Source organism: Scophthalmus maximus, chromosome 2 (assembly GCF_022379125.1).
Source record: "Scophthalmus maximus strain ysfricsl-2021 chromosome 2, ASM2237912v1, whole genome shotgun sequence".
NCBI classification, from domain to species: Eukaryota; Metazoa; Chordata; class Actinopteri; order Pleuronectiformes; family Scophthalmidae; genus Scophthalmus; species Scophthalmus maximus.
Genome location: NC_061516.1, coordinates 10,337,051 through 10,360,236, shown reverse-complemented (window position 1 = coordinate 10,360,236; position 23,186 = coordinate 10,337,051). Strand labels below are relative to the sequence as shown.

The following is a 23,186-nucleotide window of genomic DNA, read 5'->3' as shown; positions in this document are numbered from 1 at the left end:
GCAAAGGAGATAAATCACAGGATTTGCTTATCTTCCTTTTCCTCACGACTTTCCATCCTCGTTGTTGATAGAACTGACAGAGTCTTTCCACCTCACTTGCTAAACACCAGCATGTAACGGCATCAGACCAGACCATGTCAGAGTTTGCTTTGAAGACAAATTCCCCCGCACTCAACAACATGTCTTTTACACACCTAATAATCTTTGTTGACACCGAGGGCCCCAAAAGAAGGTCAGCGCGTACTCCCAGGGAGGCCTTTGTGGCTAAGTGTGTGAGGACAGCGTGTTTATTTTCTAAACTACAAGAGGATGTGGTGAGCCACAAGCACCGTGAGCAGTGTTTTGACTGAGAGAAGCTGCTGTTCACCGACACTCAAAACACATGGTGTTGTTAATGCTGCAGGGGAATACACGCAACCACATCACGGCCACGTTTCGTTTATCCTGAATCTTGAAGTGGTTTGTAATTCGTAGCATGTGTACGTGGAGTCCTCGGGGCAGCATGTTGTGGCTCTGCACTTGTTTTTCTTAAAGGTGGAGTGCAGGACATTTATCTGTAAATGACTGTCCATTAACATTCAAGCCCTCGCCAAACAAGTTCACACAATGTTGATTAAACTCATTATCAATATCTTTAAATTTCACAATGTACCATAGTTTAAAATCTAGTGTCTGTGGTGACATTCTTGCAGTTGCAGCCTGGTAGCCATGTGAATTTTGTCAACCAGCATTTATTGGTCTGCAAGAAGGGGAACAACTGTACGGAGACGAAGTAGGTTACAGCAACTTGGAGTCTTTGTCTGATCCCTAACCCCAACTAGTCTCGTGTCTTGATTCTTAACCTGAGCTCAACATCACCCCCTCCCCTCCAACTAGTTGCCTCGGCCTACTCTCGGGTCTTGGAACCGAATGCTTGGGGTTCACCCAGTTCATTCTGTGAATTTAAGCCAATCTCACTATAGACACATGCAGTTCATCTGCTCACCACATTGGTAAGTTAAACATTGAAGGAACATCTGTCAACCATTCCCACTGTCTGAATCCTGTCACCGCTGGTAACATTTCCTAACTGAATTAAACCCTGATTCACTACAGCAACGGTTTGCTGGGAACCGTCTTCCCATCAAGGGTCATTTCAATTTTCATAACATCCTTCAAGGGTCCAACTAAATTATTGAACACATATCTCACTAACATCTCAGATGTGATGGCTGGAACTGCTTCTCTTTGGCAATGTCAGATGGTAGTGATGATGATGTTACTTGCAGACGGTTCTCCAGGTCTGGGACCGTCAGTCTTGAGCAGAACTGAGTCTTTGCAAGAGTCAGTTGTGAATAGAACTCCTCACAGCGGTAGGTTGTCTCCTCGGGACTCAGCCAGTAACCGTAGCCACAGTTTAGAGAACTTGGGCAGAGGGAGGTTGTTGTACCCACTGTAGCTTTTAGATTATTGTTTTGCAGCTCAATAATTATGTGTTGTGTAGGTTGTCAAGCACATCTGCTGTATGCACATTAAAGGCGTAGCAAATATATTCGGTTCCTTTTGTCTACTTTTCTTGTCATGCAACCTCTCGCCAAGTGCCTGAAGGACATTACGACATGAAGGATATTATCAGTGCCATGCAGGGCAGTAATCACATGCAAAAAAATGGCTAGTTGGACATTATTTGTTATGTCTGCTATACAGTTTAGCATTCTACTGTAATGGCTGTAATGATCCTCAAGATTGACCTTTTCATCAATGCAGCATGTTCCTGCAAACTAGGCCCATTGGCTTGCTTTTTACTTTAACAAAAAACTTATTGTTGTAACAATGTCATGAGCACTGTGTAGATGCAACATCCTGAAAATGTGACGGTCCCTGTTGTTTCTACAGTACTGTAGGTATCGTATGTATCAAAGATGTCGCATGTACCAGAGATGTGATTCTTTCAGGACTGACGAGGGCAGAATATTAACTCATCAAGTGTCCCCTTCTGATGTCAAACTCGAAGGGAAGGAGAACAGCTTGTTGAATGGTGGTCGCAAGTTTGGGCAACCAAAATCTTGTATGCAAACTGTGCAACACAGCATTTTTGAGGAAAAGAGTTAACACCTCAAACTTATTAGCACATTATAATCTATAAACGCCCCAAAGATCGGCATCTGGGTTCAGGGTTCAATTTCAAATTTTAACCTTACAACATGTCATCAATCCTGAACTGTAATGTTACCATTATCATTTGCGTGTGTGCAAGATCGGACATCTGCCCTCTCTTAGACGAATATTGTTATTGTTATTAATAATATTATCATCACCATAAGTATTATTGTTATTATAAAAAAGCATTAAATAATAGAGGTGACGCTGCCCAGTCATAAAATATGGTGCAAAGACATGTCCTGTGCCCTCTGTGGGAGCGTGTCTATGTTCCCTCAGCCCTATGTTCCCTAACCCTAACATAGGGCCTAATTTTTTAATTTTTTTAACGTGTGTGGGGACTTCCGGTGAGTCATTTCAATTTGTCGAAATAATTAACTCTGAGTGGTATAATCCTTGGCTGCACGGTGGTGTAGTGGATAGCACTTATGCCTCACAGCGAGTTCTGGGTTCGAATCTGGTTTTCTTTGTGGAGTTTGCATGTTCTCCTCGTGTATGCGTGGGTTCTCTCCGGGTTCTCCGGCTTCCTCCCACAGTCCAAAGACATGCAGAATGGGGTTAGATTCATTGGAGACTCTAAATTGACCGTAGGTGTGAATGTGAGAGTGAATGGTTGTTTGTCTCTGTATGTGTCCCTGTGATAGGCTGGCGACCTGTCCAGGGTGAACCCCGCCTCTCGCCCAATGTCAGCTGGGATTGGCTCCAGCCCCCCCCCCCCCCCCCCCCCCGCGACACAAAAACAAAAACCCTATAACCCGTATAACCCCTGGGAATCCCTGTGAATTCAAATCGCCACATGATGCGCAGCGTGTCACGTTTGTAGCAGCCATGACCATCACGTGGACCGACCTTGGCTGAAGAACCCGCAGGCAGCTGTGTGCTTCCTGTCCAGGCAGCTGACGTCATCAGAGAGAGGCCGCGGGCGGCAGCGCCACTTCGGACAGGCAGGTGAAGCGAACCACTTCCTACTTGATACATGTAATATGACTCTCACAAGTATTTTAGAAACAGAAAGTCGGCTGATAATTGGCTCGAAAATGTCAATCATTGATAAATGCACGGCACATTTAGTATAATGTCAAAGATAATGATAATGTATAAGATAATGCCTCTCTCTTGTGTGCTTAGGCTCCAGTCCAGAGAGCCCTGTGACGAAGTCAATTATTACTAATCATTTATGAGCATATTGTTGTGATGTAAGGCCAGAAAAATACTTTCAGGAAATCCGGTGTAACATTTTGTTCTGTATTCCACTTGCGCGTGTAACAATTCTGAAACCAAGAGCGAAAACACTTTCACGATCTTGTATCGCGATACAAGCTACAAGCAGCTGCCACTGCTGCAGGTGCGGCCTGTTGGGCACTCAACGAAACATGATTTCATTTCACAACTACCATTATAATACAGCCAAATCATTATACTATGAATATTAATCATTTTTTTTATCTTTTCTTTTCCATTCAGTAATCACACCTGCAGTAAATTTAGTCTAATTAGTGAGGTTCTTCAATTAATGCTCTTACACAGCTGGTCTGTAACATTGATTAGCACCCGTTCTGCAGAAAGACTCAAATACCCCCAGTGAGTATTTTTATATATATAGATTAAGCATAGCAACCACATCATATAAATATAAATAGTGGAATAAAAGATTGACACCCCCCCCCCCCCTGAAATGTAGTGGAGAAGAAATTACATAAAACTAAAATGTGTATATATACACCTCTCACTTGTACTTAGATACAGTACTAGAATAAATCTACATACTCCCCCGACTACTGTGTGAAAATATTGAGAAACGTGAGTGTGTGTGTGTCAGTTAAGGTAAGTATAAGGTAGTAGGTGTAGGTTAATAAAAAGTCTTACAGCTACAGTGTGTAATATTTAGAAGAACGTATTCACAGAAAATGTATATATTGTCCATAATTGTGCGTTCATAAATTTATAATCACCTGCAACAAAGAACCAATTTTTTCCCATCAACTTTGAATAAGTTAAATATAGTAACATTAGGGGGACCTGACCTCCGTCTAAATCACCATGTTTGCTATGTTCTGTTGTGCTGCCTTTCCGGTCCCCACCCCGACTTCCGGGGTCTGAGTTCTGAGGTATAATGGAATGCAGCATTAAATCCGGTTGCAGAAAACGATCCAGAATGTGTGCATTAGCGTTGAATTTCCAGCGCTGCGGGAAACCAGAAATGGAAGTGTCCCCTGTCGGAGGCTCAGTTGGTTGCGGTTTGCAACTTTACCACCAGATGCCACCAGAAAAGTACAAAAATTAAACACTGGGGCTTCCAAGTGTTATTGTGTTAAGCCCTAAGTCATTGATTTGCCATAAATCTGAATCATTATCTCTTGACACCACCTTACACAGCATAAACCCCTCTCTCTTCTGTTATCCATCTGTGAGCATGCTGCTCCTATTGGTGAAGGTGAAGACTTTACCACAGTGTGTACTACGTACTGTGGCGTCTCAGTTTCCAGCAGATGTCCCTCTCCACCAGAGTACAAATGAAGAGTAGACATGAAAATGCCATCCTTTCCTTTCACTAACGATAACTCCCTATAGTTTCAGTGATTACTCAGCTCTCCTCGTACGTTCTCCTCCTCATACGCTGCCTTTCTCCCTGCTTTGTATGCTGTTCACCTCTGCGCTCTCACACTGAAACTCATCCTTTCCACCTTCGTTCTCCTCTTCTCCTCCATCCAGGCTCTGGCAGCAAAGAGAGATGGTGTTTGGCCTGCTGATCCTGCTTATTCTCCTCTCCATTGCCTACTGTACTGAAGAGACGTATCAGAAGGTGATTGTTATACTGTAAATATTTTTCATATTATGTTATAACCAACCTTAAGTGCTGTGAAGGGTAGGCACCTTAATGCAGTTGTTAGGCTGACCTAAAAGGCAGTGTAGATGTCATGAAATATCACAATCTTTTTGATTTGCTGGAAAAGTAAACCATACAACATCTTCAAGATTGATCAGATTGCCCAAAACCTGGTGCAAGTTATAGTCTTCTACTTTTCCCCCCATCCACAATAACACTGAATAATGTGTATATTTGGTGGAGCTCTGGCCTTGGAAGTAGAGCGAGTAACTGTACAGTACATTGCTACGTCACATCTCTACCAAGCACCAGAGCTTGGCCCATGGTTGAAAAGAGTAACATTATTGCAGTCTATTTATTTTTGCATAGGGGCATGTGTGATCATGTTTGATTTGAGTGCGATTATCCCACATTATCGGCTCAGAGATGGGGATCCACACTGCAGGAACATGAGAGGGCCTGTGAGATGACGCCAGCATGAAAATCATCTTTAGCAAAGTGTTTGAGCACACAACATCACATGTGCTTAATTATTAACTTCCCACAACGCTTAATTTTATTTGCCCACTTCTTATGTCCACATTGCAAACTACTCGAGTTGTGAATGTAAGTCACAGCTGACTTTGTCATAGATGTAACTGGAACCAGTCCCCTATCTTTTTTTTCCTCCCCTTCTTATCTTTTTCCCGTCATGAGCTATTGTATTTTGAAACCCTTGGCTGTGTGTGTGTGTGTGTGTGTGTGTGTGTGTGTGTGTGTGTGTGTGTGTGTGTGTGTGTGTGTGTGTGTGTGTGTGTGTGTGTGTGTGTGTGTGTGTGTGTGTGTGTGTGTGTGTGTGTGTGTGTGTGTGTGTGTGTGTGTGTGTGAGAGAGTGTGTGTGATACACAGCTCAGGAGTTGTGTAATCATTTCTCTGTAACCGTGCGTAACAATTGCCCATGGCTGGCACTGCACTCACTAGCACTCTGCCAGCAAATAGAGATGCAGTTTGAGCTGTTTTTGTTTTGCCAGGTTTCCTGGGAAATGCAGACGTGGTCAGAGATCCCCTCCCCATTCCCCACTTGTCAATCTCCGCAACCCCCCAGTCCCCTCCCTTCTTCCCGTAATCTACACACTGTGCTTCCGACTGAAAACAACCTGCCTTAGCGCGAGGACGGTTGTGTAAAATTCAGAGTGATAGATGGAGCGATAGTGGTGGATGAAGGGGAGAAAGAGGCAGAGAGCTCTTGGCTTGTCTTACTTTAACAGTTGTGTAAGAGCATTCCTACCCTACGGCTCTGTCGTCCAAACTCAACAACAACCTCTGTCTCTAAAGGTCTCTCTGTCTCTCTCACTCTCTTCTACTCACTCGCTCTCTTGCTCCACCACTCACTTGCCCTCTCCCACCCTCTAAAGTGCCCTCTGTGTTGCACACTTTCACTCTCGTACCTTCTCTCACTCCGTCTCTGTCTCTCCCCTCCCCTCTCTGTGTACGCAACCCCCCCACCCCCAGAACACTTCTTGTTTTCCTCACACTCTGTGCATGTGTCTCTGCCATGTGGTTGACCGTCCCTCTCCCCTGCCTCTCTGCAGTATGTGCGTTACATGGAGAAGAAGACACTGTGGTGCGCCTGCTGGGTAAGCCTGGGCATCCTCTCTTTGGTGGGTCTTGGCACTGGCCTGCACACCTTCCTCCTTTACCTGGTAAGACAACATTTTCTGTGTTTCTCCACAACAAGTTGACTCCCACTTTCACACTGCAGTTATTCATTTGCCTGTGGATGTTTATGACAGAGCTGCATTTCCAACACAGTGCACGGTGGTGGTGGTGGTGCAGTGACGCAGGTCTCAAAAGGCTGTGTTGATGCTGTTGTTGGGTTGTTGCTAAGGCTTTAATACAAGCATTATTAAAAGCTTTCGGAGGCTCCTCGCGCACGTGCACATTCATATGTGCGTGCATTTTGGAGTGGGATGGAGATGAATAGACGCTGCGGTAGCCACACTGTTTTGACAGGCAGTCCAGGAACAATCGCACTCACTGACCCCTCTGACTGAGTGCACATGCGGATAAAAACCTTCTCCCTCCCCCTTTCTGAGTTCTTTCTCTTTCCTTTCTCCCCACTGTGTTGCTCACTCTCACTTTCTCTTACACTCCCTCCCCTTGCTCGTCCTTTTTTTGTCTTTGCCTTTCATACAGTCCCCCTCTTTTTTACTCCCCCTTTAATTCTCCCTCCCTCTTTCTTTCTGTTTGTGTGTGTCTTCGAGTCTCTTCCTCAAACAGCGTGTTTGTACAGTCCCGAGTGTGGGGAGGTGTTGGTCTCTGCTGCTGATCATATCATGTCTCAAAACATCTGCTCGTCCTCACTGCTCTGAGTCCATCTGTCATCAGGGAGTCCACTGTCGCACATGTGCCCTCACCCAGTGGAGCTGAACTGGAAACTTTGAAGTGCGTGTCCTCCATTCTGCTGTTTTTAAGAGCCAGACTGTGGTGCTCCAAAATGTAATTTGAGAGTTTTCCTTTTTTTCTACTCTCCCTTAGTGGCGTAGCTCACTTTTTTTTCTGGAAGGTTTAAAGCAGGATGTCGCCATCTAGTGAGTGCGGCTGCTACAGCAGGTTGTGGTGTCATTGGGTTCATGGCAGAACCTGGTGCTCTTTGCTGGAGCTGCTGTCATGCATTTTTTATAGAGGTTGACCGATTTTTTCGTTTTAAAAGCCAATACTACTGCAGATTTTTATTTAGTCCAGCAATAGCTGATGTTTTTTGGGTATACTGTATGTTCAAATGAAAATGGTTTTATTTTTTTTAAATCTTGTATGCATCTCATCAAAATCCCACTTTTAAGCATTCAGTTTTACATCAAATGGTCTTCTCATAGGAAATGACTCTGAACTGTAATGGAACCAATGAGACATTTGCACACTGCAGTTATAGATGGGTGGCTATCTTCCTTGTGGAATAAATTATCTGGTCAGACAAGGAGATACAATATAAAATTTAAAAGAAAAAAAAGGTCCGTTGTCAGTGAGGACAAATTGTGCTATATGTAGTGTAATGGCCTATGTTGTTTTTTGTTTGTTATGATGTTTTTGTCAGCTCTGCTCTCTTTCAATTCTCAGTGTAGAAGCAGACAGGAAAGATGGGGAGAAAGAAGGTTTATGTAACAAAGGCTCTCCAGCCAGGATTTAATCCTTTAGATGTTGTGGTTGTGTGTTCGTGACTTAACCATTACGCTACCAGGGGCCCCAATATTGGCCCTAAGTTATTGGTCTAACCGTATTTGTTTAAATGAGGAACCCTGTCTGATCTAGTATCTGTTTCCTCTCTTCAACTGTGAGTCTAAACCACAAGTAAGAAGCACAAAACTGACCTCAGAGAATTATAATGATATATCTTACTCTCTGTAGAAGGGCTGTTTAAAGAAGCCAATGAGATTCCTAAGTGATTTTGTAGATTTCTGGGTCCTGACAAGATATTTCTGTTTTCTGACAGTGAAGAAAAGTGGAAGAATTTCTGTGGTAAGTGGTAGCAGACATGAACTAGGACTGGGGCAGTGATTATAGTTCAGAACACTTGCTAAGATATCTTCAACATTTTAAAAGTCTTAGCACTTGCAGATTGACCTTACTGGCACTGTTTTCCGTCCTTTCCATAAGACTTAATAATATGCTAGCAATGAGAACTGAAGTGGGCCTGGGTGTTTACCAGCTCTGGACTTTGATTTACGCCCATGTCAACATTTGGAAAGAACACCACCGCAATTATTCTGTAGGTGGTACACAAGTGCACCACCAGAGATATACAGCACAGCTACTCATTACCAAAATTTACCGTCTTTTTTTTTCCCTTGAGTGTGAAACTGTCAAGATAATTCATTAATCATTTCAGTCATTTTTTCAAGCAAAATGGCAAGAATTCTCTGGTTCCCAAAGGAATGTTTTCTGGTTTTCTTCTCTTCTATGATATTAAACTGACTCTTTTTGATCTGCGTGCTGCACAAAGCCTTGGGCTTTTTTGTGGCAGATCTATTATAGATAAAATGACTGATTGAGAAAATAATCAGTAGATTTATTTCTGATAAATCATCAGTTGCAGCCTTGCCTTAGAGGATGCACATTTTGGGATTATTAAGTGAGGTATTGGAATTTTTTTATAAATATTGATTTGTTCCAACTTTTTTGATTGAATTATTTTACAGCAAGAACAGCTTAAAAAACATCCAGCTTTTCAAAAAAGAGGATTTGCATTTTTCTCTGTTTTCTATCGTAATCTTTGATTTTGCTCTGCTATTTGGACAAGAGGTTACAGACGTCATTATGGGCTCTGGATATTGTCAAGGCAAAAAATAATAATAAATGATAGATTCATTGATAACAAGTACACTCTTTGAAGTCTCAGCCCTAAATTCTTTTGCTGTTAGTTAGTTTTTTGTAAATAATAGATTCTTAAATTGTCAGTAAGATGGCTAAGGTTATAGCTGACCAGGTCATTGCTATAAACAGTCAGTAGAGGGTACCAGTGATCCTAAGATGTCGATAAACCAGTGCAGAATAATATTGCAATGTTTTCCCTCACAAATACATTACATCAGCAGCTCCCTGGTCATTCCCATTACTTTGTAAGATGAGGAAAGGCTTGGACACGAGCAAGTCTCATAGTCTTTAAGGCACTTTAAGGTGGTGCTATTTTTACATGACATGTGACTCTGATGTCATACCACCTGCCCTACCTTCACTAAGGGCTGGGCAATATGGACCAAAAACCATATCTCGATATTTTTTAGCTGAATGGGGATACTCGATATATATCTCGATATTTGTTTCTGGTAAATAAATAACAAAAAAGTAATTTCCAAGTCAATTCCAAGTCAAATCAACATGTGCAAAATGTCACATAATAACCAGCTGCACAATATCAACATGTACATGAAATTGACACAAGAATAAACTTGTTTGTTAAATAACAATAAATAATCATATTTAAAAAATGCTCCTTTCTTTCATCACAGAATGCACGGAGCTGTGCAAATAGGGCACAGCGAGGCTGAATGAAGATTGTAACTTTTGTTTCGGTGCAGAAGCTGCGAAAGCTTCAAGCAAGGCGTTTTACACACCTCGTACTGCGGTTTATGGCGCTGTTGTAAATGGTGGTAGAGATTCGTCATGCTCGAACTTTTAGTTGCAACCTGTTTGTGGGATTCTCTATACATCTGAAACCTTGAATCCATCTCCCAATGATCGAGCCAGTATTTTTAATAATCTTCGGCTGCTTTCCTCTCGTTTGTGTCTGTCTCCGTGTTGGTGCTGCATGCAGGACTTGTGTGTGAGTGAGTGGGTAGTGGAGGGGCTCAGAGAGGAAGAGGGGCGGGGCCAGGCGAAGTTGTGTGTGAGTGGGTAGGGGGGGGGCTCAGAGAGGAAGATGGGCGGGGCCAGGCAAAGTTTGTGTGTGTGTGAGTGGGTAGGGGAGGGGCTCTGAGAGGAATAGGGGCGGGGCCAGGTGAAGTTGTGTGTGAGTGAGTGGGTAGGGGAGGGGCTCAGAGAGGAAGAGGGGCGGGGCCAGGTGAAGTTGTGTGAGAGTGTGTGGGTAGGGGAGGGGCTCAGAGAGGAAGAGGGGCGGGGCCAGGCGAAGTTGTGTGTGAGTGAGTGGGTAGGGGAGGGGCTCAGAGAGGAAGAGGGGCGGGGCCAGGCGAAGTTGTGTGTGAGTGAGTGGGTAGGGGGGGGGCTCAGAGAGGAAGATGGGCGGGGCCAGGCGAAGTTTGTGTGTGTGTGAGTGGGTAGGGGAGGGGCTCTGAGAGGAATAGGGGCGGGGCCAGGTGAAGTTGTGTGTGAGTGAGTGGGTAGGGGAGGGGCTCAGAGAGGAAGAGGGGCGGCGCCAGGTGAAGTTGTGTGAGAGTGTGTGGGTAGGGGAGGGGCTCAGAGAGGAAGAGGGGCGGGGCCAGGCGAAGTTGTGTGTGAGTGAGTGGGTAGGGGAGGGGCTCAGAGAGGAAGAGGGGCGGGGCCAGGCGAAGTTGTGTGCGAGGGACAGACAGGGAGAGGAGAAACAGGCGAACTGGCGGCTCCGCGAAAGAAACTTATAACGTTATTTTAACGCAACATAAATCTCGATATACACGATATTGTCTCATCCTATATCGTGTTTGAAAATATAATGTTATATTTTAAAAACTCCATATATTGCCCAGCCCTACCTTCATTGTCAATGTGTCTGTCCTTTTTCTGACTTTGTCAAAGGACTTGAATCTTTGATTGAAACTGATTCTTTGATTTCATCCAGTTAATGTGTGGTCACACTGTGTTTTCTGTTTAACCTCTGTAAAATTGATATGATAACATTTCACAATTAACAGGTGTGTTTTGGTAATAATAAATGAGCACACACACCACATATTATAAATATCAGATTATTAAAGTACTCCAAAGCTACCAGTAGAGGGGGTGCTGAGCCAGTGACATGCAGGCCGCCTCAGTCAATGAAACCAGAGCAGAAGTGGCAGCTCTCCTGTTCCGTGACATGGGCAATTGCCGTCCTGTGTCTCCCCTGTGTTTGCATCCTGCTGAGGCTGCGGGAGATCATTGTACATGGACAGAACTGGTTAATGGAGAAAGATAAAACCCTGCAACTCAGGCGTAGAGAAGGGAGGGGGAAAGCACACTTCTTGGCAAACCACCAAGTATATTTTATCCAGCTGCTCTGAGGGAGGAGGTAGTGGGTGGGTGCTTAGAATACAGAACATGAACACAATAAAATCATGCAGGAACACCGGAGAGATCTCATTTCAGCAGAGGCTGTGGCGAGGATCAGGACACATGCACACGCACATGCATGCTGAAAGTCCTGCACCTGTGCATGTGTGCGGCATAATGACTGAAGATCACAACTGTGAGTGGGACAGGCTCTCATCCCCACTTAAGTTTTTAAGCATTTTTTTTCCAGTGACAACTGGTGTCGCTGACCTCCACAAATCCTCTTTTACATGGGAAGGGGTTAGCGATGTGTGCGACTCTTGAAAGCTCGGGAATGCTGTAAATATTTTAGAGGAGAGCTCATCTGAGTCATCCACCATTAAATTACTTTCAGTAATGGCTGTTGCCATTAAGTCATTATGGGCAGCATGAAAATTGTTGTGCTCAACGTTAAATCAACAGCAACAAAGAATTAAAGTCATTATGATTGAAGCCGCGCATGTTGCTGTTTACATAATAGCAACTAGGTTAGTCTTTCTTTTCCCTCCCTCTTGACTTTGAGCTGTTGTCTGAGTGAGAGGTGTACATGTTGTGTCCCTCTGCTAACATAAATGTCAGCAGCCACGAGCGGGAAAAAAACATGCAAATCCTATGGGATAACAAAAAATGTTTCTAAAGTGTTTATGACTCATAGTTTACACTCCCTTGTCTTTTTGAAAAAGTAAACCAGTGGCTCATCTAAATAAAGGAACATTCTGTAGTTTTCTATATTCAGTTCTTTTTAGGATTCCTAAATTATTGGTTGCAGCAGAGGTTTGTGTAGAGTATACAGATTTTCCCCACAAACCCCCTGAAATTAACTTTTGACTGTTGGCAATTACCAGGAGCACAGCTTTAATTAGTGCCAACTATCGCAGTGAGGGCTGAGCAGGTCTGAGAGTGTGGCTTCCACACACATCATCCATCACACTCTCACACACTGCTGCCTCAGATGCCGTTATGCAGTTAAGGGCAGTGCGCCCACACATTCCCTGTTCGACAAGAACATTTGGGTGAGGGAAGTTAGCACACATCACCTGGCCTTTGTGTGACTTTTACTGTGACAATCCCAGGAGAACAATTGGACTCCGTCTCACATTCATGTACACAGAAACTTGGCTGCTTTGATTGAGATGTGACTCACACACCTCTGCTGATATGTAGAGATATGAATGAGCTGACCTAAATTTTCCACTACTCAAGGGGGGGTTCCCTTTACTTAGAGCTGATAAGGTTTCAAATTATCTAGTGTCTAAACCTTGGGATGATATTCATACAGAATTTTCATGATTTAGCTGCACATGCTGTGTCAAAAACATGACTCATCATAGCATAATCTGTTCTTCTGTTCGCCAAAGTTACATATTACCTGGAACATGAGTGACTCAACAGGATCAAGTTCTGTCTTTCTTTGAAAAGCTCTCTTGACTCACCGTTGGCTGGCAGTAACGGATCTCTCACTTTAACTTCAACACCTCTTGAATTCAGTTTGGAGCCATTAATTTTTAACTACATCTAGATAGTGTGTCAGAGCGTTATCGCTTGGATTTATCCTGCCGCTACCGGACAAGCTGTAGTACTCACATAACATGAAGATGCTGTTTTTCGTTTGATCATTTTATACTCGTAGTTTGTGAGTGGAATTGTCCAACTTTGGTTTTAAATATAACAAAAGCGCTTTTGCTTCCTTTGGCAAAAGGAAAAAAAAAATAGGCAACACAATTGCTTTCATTCATGATTTTTTAAATAATTCTTTTCTTCCTCATAAGGATGGAGACAAGAATCTGTCCCTACGTCTTGTGACTTATTCATCTTCACCAAGCTGCTTCAAAGTTGAATACCAGAGAGCTGTGTAAATGGGAGCTTTGTGTGTGTGCGCGCGCGCGTGTGTTTGTGTGTGTGATGTTTATAATGGCTTCTAAGTCTAAACTGTCACAGCTCAGCCATCCAAGGCATGCGTCTCTCTGTGTCTCGTAGGCCCCAGGAGTCCTGTTAATACAGGCTACAATAACCATTCACTCAGAAAGACACACTCACAAACGCACACAAATGCAAACACAGAGAACCCACAGGAAGCAAATCCTGTACCAAAGTGGGCCCAGTGTGTTGCCAGTCTGGAATTACACCAACATCCCTGCCAGAACAAGCCGAACCTGACCCGACCAGACCAAACCAAACCAGAGCGCTGCTGGCAGAGTGCAGGTGTTCAGTCTATTTTTTTAGTCGTTTTTTTAATTTTTTAAATGAAATTCTTCTATAAAGGTCACCAAGTGTTTCAAAGTTATCCATCACACATTCAGGCAGATCTTTCCCTGCTTTTTAGAATCGTGGTGGACTTTCTATGGGGAGCCTGTAGTATTTTTAGTTTTAGTTGGCAAAATTAAACCTATATATCAAAGAAGGAATAAACACCCATTGTTCTTTGATGCAATTCATCCATAGTATCATCAGACTGTAAGATGTATCATCTGGGTGTGTGATTAGGGCTGAAACAATTTTCAATTAGTCTGCCAATATTTTCCATGATAAATAATACGTCAGAAAACTATAAAAAAAAATACAAATAAAAAGCCCCAAAGTTATAAGTAATGTTTTCAGACCACTTCAGTCTTTATCCAACTGACCCTCTTAATTCTAAGTTGATCAATTTAGTACATAATTCAAAGAAAGGCAGCAATTTTCTCATAACTGATAATCTGAAATTTTCACTAGAGTAATGCTAAATTTGATTATCTTTATAGAATACTTAAGATCATTAAAATAATTGACAATTATTTTCAGTTGATTGAACAATCCCAGAATCAAAATGTTTCAGCTCTTACTGTGATACAGAAAATAAAGTAAAGTTAAAAAAACTATGAATTTAGAATAAAATAAGGTTTACCATTTTAATTTATAATATATTTAATATATATTTTTAATGTTTTAAATTAATAGACTTCAAATGCTAATTTCAATTACGTGAGTTATGTTTTGTGCTACTATAGATTAAACACAGTATATGCATGTTGTTATGATTTTATATACCTTAAAAAAATTTAAGTTGTGAATACAATACATTTTTGTTTATTAAAATGTGTTGGTGTTTTTTTGGTCAGTTAAGGTTAGAAGAAAAATGATGCATATATGAACAAGTATAACAGATATAAAAAAATAATTGATTTGAAATACAGTAAGTAATTAAGTTGTAGTGGCTTTAAAGACCGCAAAAAGTTTTTCAGCTATCACTGAAACATATCATATGATTACAATAATTAGTGAAATATTAAAGGTTAACCCTTACTCTGTACAGTCAATTGAAAATTAATTCAACACATTTACATTTAATTTCCCTCTTAGCAATGTGAGGTTTAACATCAACTTTAAATACTGAAATTAAAGTTTTCCTTTCGAGTGTATGATCCATCGCTCAGTGGGTGTGGAGGGGTCACGGCTAGTCTGAGAGCCCTCTGAACATATGGTAATATGGTGCAGCCACATGGATAAATCACTGGGACCATCCCTTCTATCCTCCAGATCTCAGTGTGCGTGTGCGTGTGCGTGTGTGTGTGTGTGTGTGTGTGTGTGTGTGTGTGTGTGTGTGTGTGTGTCCATGACACACCCGCCCCACTGTCTGCGCTCCGTCAGTGGCTTCAGTCCAGCTTTCTCTTGCCTCCCTCAGAGATCCTGACCAGGGCTTCTTCAAAACAAACTAACCTCTAATGTTTGTCCTGTTTTGCCTTCGGCAGTCTCCCACTGTAAGAAGTGGCCTACAGGTTATGCTAGCCGGACCGTGTCTAATGTGCTTAAATGGCCCTTGACGACCACAGCGACCTGTTAATGACTGGACCGTCCTGTGGTCGTGGTCACTGGGAACTGGTCAGTTTATGGTCACCCATTAATGTCTGGCTTTGGGATTTGGAAACGGACTACATTTGCCGCCATGAATTAAGAAGCCAGGTCCACGGCACCACTGGTGGCTGGGATGATTATGGGGAGCGTCGGCTACAGTCTCACATTTAAGAAATTAGTACATACTTAAAATAATTACGCCCAATTTAATTTTTGATAAATTGAATCATAGCCTAGTATGCAACATGTCGTCTAGGAAGGCATTCAGGGACACAATTCAGTGTTCTGTATTTATTTATTTATAACCTGCAGACTACTATCTCTAATCTATCATGTGCCACTACTTCCTAATGGTAATCTACTATTTTTTGAAACATGATCATATGATATGTGATCACATTTCATCTTGATTTCCTTCACTCCACTACTTCACTGTGTTTCCATGTACAGAACCTGTAGTTACTGTATAATGTAAAATGTAGATTGGCCATTTGACTTTACATCACTCAAGCTGTAACAGTTTGGATCATCGAGCGTGCACTCTTGTTAAATGATGTTTGTGTTTGTTCGTGTTTATTATAGCAATAATGCTGACTCCTGCATACCAGTGAAGGCGGTTGACAGTGTGTGTCAGTGGCTCTTCCCAGCAGCAGCTCATGGGTCTGCCAGCTTTCACATCCTCCTTCAGTGGACACACTGATGCACTCTTTGTTCTCACTGTGGCGCTGAGAAGGAAGCTCCTTTACGCTCATGTGCTTCAGCAACTGCACTGCTTTTGTCCGGTCCTTTGTCCGGGATAGAGGTTCAAGAACAAAGTACTACATGTTAAAATTTATTTGATATCAGTTCACTTCCATCATGTCCAACTTCACCAAAATGTTGAAATGCAACCATATGCCTGTCTCTGTTGGCTCCCCCCCCCCCCCCCCTCCCTTTATTAAGGAACTACAAAATATGGCCCTATCACCTTTTGATATTTTCTAAAAGGGTGATGCAGAATTGCTGGGGTTGACTCTATTGTCTTTAGTAATGCTGCTGTAGAACTGAAAGAAAATGCTTCCTTGTAAAGAAAAATACATTAGAAGAGAAAAGTGGCACAATAACAGCATGAAAGCAGTGGGTAGGAATGTATACCATTTTACCCAAGTTCCTGCACACATGCCTGTGTACGTATAGAACAAGATGGGGACATGTTAATACGGCCCTTTGGATGCATCGTTGCTCTGCTAATGGCTGTAATTTTTTTCCCGTTGTTGTATTTGTTCCAAAATAGGCCGATACGTTTGTCTTAAAATGTAGAAAGCTGTCAGATTAGCAAAAAATTGATTTCCTCCATTTTAACAATAGACACTTTTCACACTGAGCTGATTAAAAGAAAAATAAAGTACAAGGACAAGCAGTTCTTCTCATGTAAAATCAAAACAAAACTCAGATGCACTTTAAAATACAAGGACGTACAGTAGTTTCAGGTGGCCTTTAGATTACAGGAGTAACAGCAAGTTTGATGAAAAACAGAAGGCTGTGATTATTACTGGGTTGGGGGTGAAAAATTACCCACATTAGCACTCAGGACGGGATCAAAATTGCTGACCAGGACAGGCACTGTAATGTTAAAATAACCACACCTCCACTAGAGAAATAAATCCAGTCTGAATGGGGTATCGATGACGGCTTGACTCAGTTTCATTTTATGGATCACTCCTTTAAACATCTTACACTGGATGTCTAACTTTGGTTGTTTGACACTGGTTCTCTGTATTGACCATGTGCTCGCGCTGGCTCTCCCTGCTAGTTATGATATACTGACAAAACACATGGAATACACACTTACAGACACACTTTAATTACCAGATCCAAACTGTGCGTTCCTCCCCAGTCTGCATGGGCGTGCTCTAGTGGGGATCCCACTTGTCTTGCAAGGCCAAGCGTTGGTTTGTGCCGGTCGCCACAGGAATGCCAACAATGTTGTCTCCACTGTAGATCCCATGGGGTCAGAGAGAGTAACTTAATGTCTGTGCTGGTGTGCATTATAGCATTAGGCAGATCAGGAGGTAGAATAGTTGTTTCAGTGTAAATACATAAACCCTCAACACTAGTTTAGTCATGGGAACCAGTGTATAAGATGGAACAATGACAAAATAAAGTGCTTTCTCCACTGCCTGTTCTGTGTTTTTCTTTTTCCTTCTCAATAATCTACTGTGTCGTTCTAGGAGGGTGTGTGCATGTTTGCCGGTTGATACGTATGTCATCGAGCCAGTAACAAAATGAGACATAGGGCTACTACCTGGATGTCATTGGCTGAGCTGCAAAATTGATGGTGACTCACCTGTACAACATGAGAGGACTGGGCTTTTGTGTAAGTTGAGAGGCAATGACACAGCATTAGGCAGAGCGAGAGCAAGCGAGAGAGCAGATACCCCAAGTCACGCAACACTCGCTGTTGGCAGGCTGTCTGTGTGTGTTTGGTAAACACACATTACCTGAGATAGAGCTGGAAAATGTGAGCAAGAAGAAAAGGCTTTTCTTGGCCACACAAACACTGTTAGAGGAGTCTGTCTAGGTGTGTGTGTGTGTGTGTGTGTGTGTGTGTGTGTGTGTGTGTGTGTGTGTGTGTGTGTGTGTGTGTGTGTGTGTGTGTGTGTGTGTGTGTGTGTGTGTGTGTGTGTGTGTGTGTGTGTGTGTGTGTGTGTGTGTGTGTGTGTGTGTGTGTCATCTAAAGGGAGTGGACTTAGAAGGCGTTGTTGTTTCCTGTTGCCTCACACGCCACTGTCCTGCCCTCCCATGTCCCATCCCGTCCCGTCGTGCCCTGTCCAACACAGCTCCGGAAGTTCCAGCCCCACCCCAAGCCTGCCAAATTGCTTTGGCGCTGCATTGCGTAATGCCAAACTGCCCCCGTGCGTCACTGGGAGCACCCTTACGACACACAAATACGTGTGAGTGTAAACTGCCATTTCAGATCCATTTCGATTATTTTTCATTGTGTCACATACATTCTTACCGAGGAATTGCAAAGTTACATGACATTTTCTTCATGGAGTTCATAAAACTTAATCAATCATTGTACTCTCAATGTCATCAACTTTACTGTCATAATGAGCCAGGGTAGAATCACCAATGGCCATTTGCACTTTAGTTTCTGTGTTCCTCACAGGTGACAACTTTGATAGCAAAGAATCCTGCAGGAAAACCAGTAAAATAGGAGTTTTCTTTTATCCTGCTCTGCTCAGCATTCTAAGTGCTCACATTTCAGCCTTTGCTTTGGCCTAAATAGGAAATGAAATAACTCTTCAAAGGTGTGTCATACCCTTCAGAACAGGTGTATTGAATGAAATATAGCAATTATACATAAATGCTATTGTGAAGTCAAAGAAGAAAGTTAAATTCCGTATGTTTACAATGGTGCAATTAGAGAATGCGGATATCAAATGATCATTGTCAGTACTTTATTTCAAAATGCCAGAAGTCTGCTGAAATAGAGATTTCTCCTGTTGATTTAGGCTTTTTGGATTTTTCTGTGTAATTGCATTGTGTGGCCTTAACAGTCTCACTGTACAGCGGGATTATGGATATTGGGATAATGTGTTTCAGGGTTTCAAGAGCAAGAGGCAAAATATAATTTGCAACATGCAGTAGAACTCCGACCTCCACCTCTCCTCCTTCCTTTAACATTAATAAATTATTTCTGAATTGAGAACCTGCTTCTTTTTCTACTGCTCTTTCCTTCACGATTACAGCAGTACTTTCCTGTGCACACATACAGTACAGTTCGCAGCAAATGGGAAAATGGCTCCACTTGATTACAAGTTTGTGTAACACCTAAGAAATATGGGATGAAATGGGGATTTTAAACCTCTATGTTGATGAAACATTACAAATTTTTCATTCACCATTTCACCATTTCAGTGTTTGAGTAAGAGGTGGGTGCATGTAAACCAAATGGTTTCTATTTGGCAGCTTTGGTTCCCACCGGGGGCCAGCCCTCTTTCTGTTGACACTGATTCTCCTGTAGGTTTTGAAAGAGCATTTTATTCCTTTTGCATAATGCTTCAGCCTGATCAAATATAAGTAATTATCTGTGTTTCCAAATGGGCATTTTAAGTTATGCAGCAAGGAAGGCCCATTCACTTTCAAGAATAAAAATGGTTCCATATGAAAATGGCCTATTAGAAAAACCCACTCGCTACAGCAAGGCGATCAATGACTGCAAGGAGGTCAAGGTCTCCATTTCTGATATCGATCAAACAATAGGAGCCATAACGGGGCAATGTTGTACAGGCATTTTTGCTGCTGGTGCTGGATCAGAACACCTTCGTTAATTGCAATATTATACAATATGCAGCTTGGTTAAATTATTTGATGTGTCTTCTCTGGTGTGTGGAGTAGATTACTACCACCTGTGTTAAGGCACATCCACCTTCACAACACCAACTGTGCGCTTTACCACGGCACACTTGCTGTATGAAAGCTTGACTATTGATGTGCTGCGCTAATTTGAGCAAATTTTAGTTAAATGATCTGAAAATAGCTTGCACGCCTTGCACAACACGCATGCCAACTGCCCAAGATGTGTCCTCCCCTGGCCATGAATATATATTATGTAATATACATTTTATAACATTTTTGTACAATTGCTTCAAAATGATAAAAAAAAATGATCCATTCGTGGAAAAACTTGGTTTGATTAACAGTAGACTAATTTACATGACTCCTACGACATGTCTGGACCAGTCGTAAACTCTGTTTGCACTTGAAAGAAAACTCAAAATACAAGAAAATTGGTGAATGTGGGAGGTTCTCCTAAATCACTCCTCTGACTCAAAACTACTTCCAACAGGTGGACTCCCACTCTATTATTTTTAACTCCTTCCTCTTGTCTTTCTCTTCCTTTTTCTCCCCCTTCCTCTGTCTCTTTTCTCAGGGACCACACATAGCATCTGTGACCCTAGCAGCACATGAATGTGGCTCTGTGGATTTCCCCGAGCCACCCTATCCAGACCAAATCATCTGTCCCCAGCACGCAGCAGCAGAACTAGGCTCTGATGCTGAGCCGGTGGGTGTGGAGTCTGTGGGGGTGGGGCCAGCAGCCGTGCAGGAAAGCATCTCTCTCTGGACCATCATGTCCAAAGTCCGCTTGGAAGCCTGTGTGTGGGTGAGTGCCTGTTACACACTGACTGTGTGTAGTGTGTACTGTTGACCAGAACAGCTAAAGAGCCGGCAATTGCAAAATCTGCACAGACCTTAGCTTTTAAAAAAGATTTTTCATGGCTCCATATTGGTCACAGTCTGCACACAGCAGCAGAATGAGGCTCTGATGCTGAGCCTTGTACATTCACCACAGCTTTTACCAGTGTTCAGAGTGAGTGCTTTGAAATATTGTTGCTGTCAGGTGAAACCCTTACATCTCCCAAATGCAATTTCTCAGGAGCTAGGAATTATAGTCTTGTTTTCAGATTGACCACCATGCCTTTTTGAAAAAGTCCAGTGGGTTTTGTCATTGGACAGATGTTGGTAGAAACATGAAAATTGCCAGAATTGAAGGCTTTTAGAGGCCTATTTTCCTAGGGCAGGGCATTTGAATGCCAAGGACTCCAAATTAGGTGCACAAATCAAACTATGATTTATTTTTTTTCAAACTCAACCTGCAATTTATGGTGTGGTAAGGGAACAGTGGAAAAGGTGAACACTTGGCAATTCTTGTGTATTTTGTGCCTTTTTACATATTAATACGATATATAAACATATCTGACTCATGTGACTTTAGATAGCATGCCAGCGTTCTAGAGATCACATCACGTGTAACCCAGTGTATGTGTCCTGTCCCACCATGCTGTCTCTCCCTTTTACACAGACAGGCTCTGTGACTACCTCCTCGCCATCCATCCATAGCTATACCCCTTTACATTTAGCCTTTGAGGGTCGCAAGGGGCAGGGCCCAATCCCAGCTGACATCAGGCGAGAGGTGGAGTACACCTTGGACAGGTCTCGTGACAACTGTATTACAGGAAATTCACACCTATGGGTAATTTAGAATCTACAGTGAAAGCATCCTGACCCTGAGAGCGAATGACTAGAAACATACAAACATGCAGCCATGTCTCCATGACTTGGAGGACATTACATTGACCTACATTCATTTCCTGGAGACTTACAGCACTCTAACCTTAACCACAACTACCACTTTCAAACCCTTAACCTAACACTAACCTAAACCTAAACTTGCTCTGACCTTAAGATGTGTCTTCACCTTCAAATGTAATGATTCACATTATCGTGACCTGTCTTTTTGTCTGCATTAGGAAGACAAGTCCCCATAATGTGACCATATAAACAGATTTAGGTCCCCACAACATGTGTAAAACCTAGACAAACACACAGGAATGTGAGGAATGTGTTACTGAAGTTTTATCACCTCAGATTAGGGATGTACGAATTTAACTGCTTGATCATTAACTGACTATAAATATTTTGACTGAATTAAGTTAAACATTAAAAGATGTTTTTAAAAAATCAGACGTGCTTTCCGAGGCTGGCTACTCTAACAAGGCTCTATATCTGCACTCCTGGGACTTGCGTACCATCTGAGCGAGTATTGTCACAGTTAACAGACTGTCACTAAGCTAATACTACAGAATGTGGACATGTTGCTATTTGTAAAAAAAAAATTGCAAGACAAGCTGTGATTGCTCACTGAACATGCACACACTTTAATCTCATCATGAGCACCAGAGTGACAGTTAGAGCAGGTGGTACTCCGAGGACAGTCGACTGGGCCACAGATGCGGCGGGACTGATCCTGGTGCTGCCGATGGCCAGTCTGACTGTGACAGACACATCTGTCTGATGAGAGAGAGAGAGAGTCACACAGCTCTACGTAGCAATGGTATAAAACACTAGTGATCTTTAATGTTATTATGAGAAGAAAATCTGGATCATGATGAAATCCGGCAGGACAGACCATGGCAGTCGAGGTAATTACTGGTAAACACTGTGTAGACCTGTTGGTTTTACACCGTTCACAGCAGCTGTGTGATGATGTGTAAATCCTTTGTTCTATTGTTTTAGGCTGCTTTTTGAACAAATGAAATATAATCCCTTGTTATAGAAGTGAAATGTCTTCAATGTGTCACAGACACTGGTTCATTTTAAATAGCACATTTTAATCTCGTCGGTTTACTGTTAATGGTCGGTTAAGGAGTGAAGGTTATTGGTGAGAAAACAGATGACTGTAGATGACACATTCAATATCACGGAATCTACTCTGGACCATTTCCAACAAAGTGACTCTCTCAGTTTTTACACCATAGTCAGTCCCTCCAATTTTCTCATGAAGACAAGTTCAATGTTGTTCTTTATATGGCTTTTGACATTTCTACACCAGTCAAAGCTCAAACATTAGCTGGTGGAGGTACTGAACCTTCACCTTCACAGTCACACTGTGAGTGGAAATGTGTTCATCGTAGCTTGGAAATCCCCAACTCCTTACTATGAATTTCCCCTATGCAGTGTCAGTGGTTTCACACTTCTAACCAGCCTTGTGGCTACTGAGAAAGATATGATATTGTTGAGCTAAGATCTTTTTTCATGGCCAGAATAGAAATGGTTTTACCAATACATAAAATAATATATGTAAAACTAAAACATTCAACTTTATAATTTCATACTTTATTTTTAAAAGCTTGGACAAAGAACC

At 42.4% G+C, this 23,186-nt stretch overlaps 1 protein-coding gene across 2 annotated transcripts in view; it reads left to right on the top strand.

The window, feature by feature from the left end:
- Window positions 1-2,889: 2,889 nt before the first annotated feature.
- Window positions 2,890-23,186, top strand: part of LOC118301198 (vacuole membrane protein 1) — a 60,063-nt gene continuing 39,766 nt past the window's right edge. Inside the window, exons 1-4 of one of the 2 annotated variants that reach the window (XM_047329312.1) lie at window positions 2,890-3,087; window positions 4,852-4,942; window positions 6,538-6,648; window positions 20,415-20,645. In XM_047329312.1, the coding sequence (XP_047185268.1) occupies window positions 4,871-4,942; window positions 6,538-6,648; window positions 20,415-20,645 (414 nt within the window). In that variant the 5' untranslated portion in view covers window positions 2,890-3,087; window positions 4,852-4,870. Of the gene's footprint in view, window positions 3,118-4,851; window positions 4,943-6,537; window positions 6,649-20,414; window positions 20,646-23,186 lie in introns of both variants that reach the window. The other variant, XM_047329313.1, reaches the window with a different exon arrangement.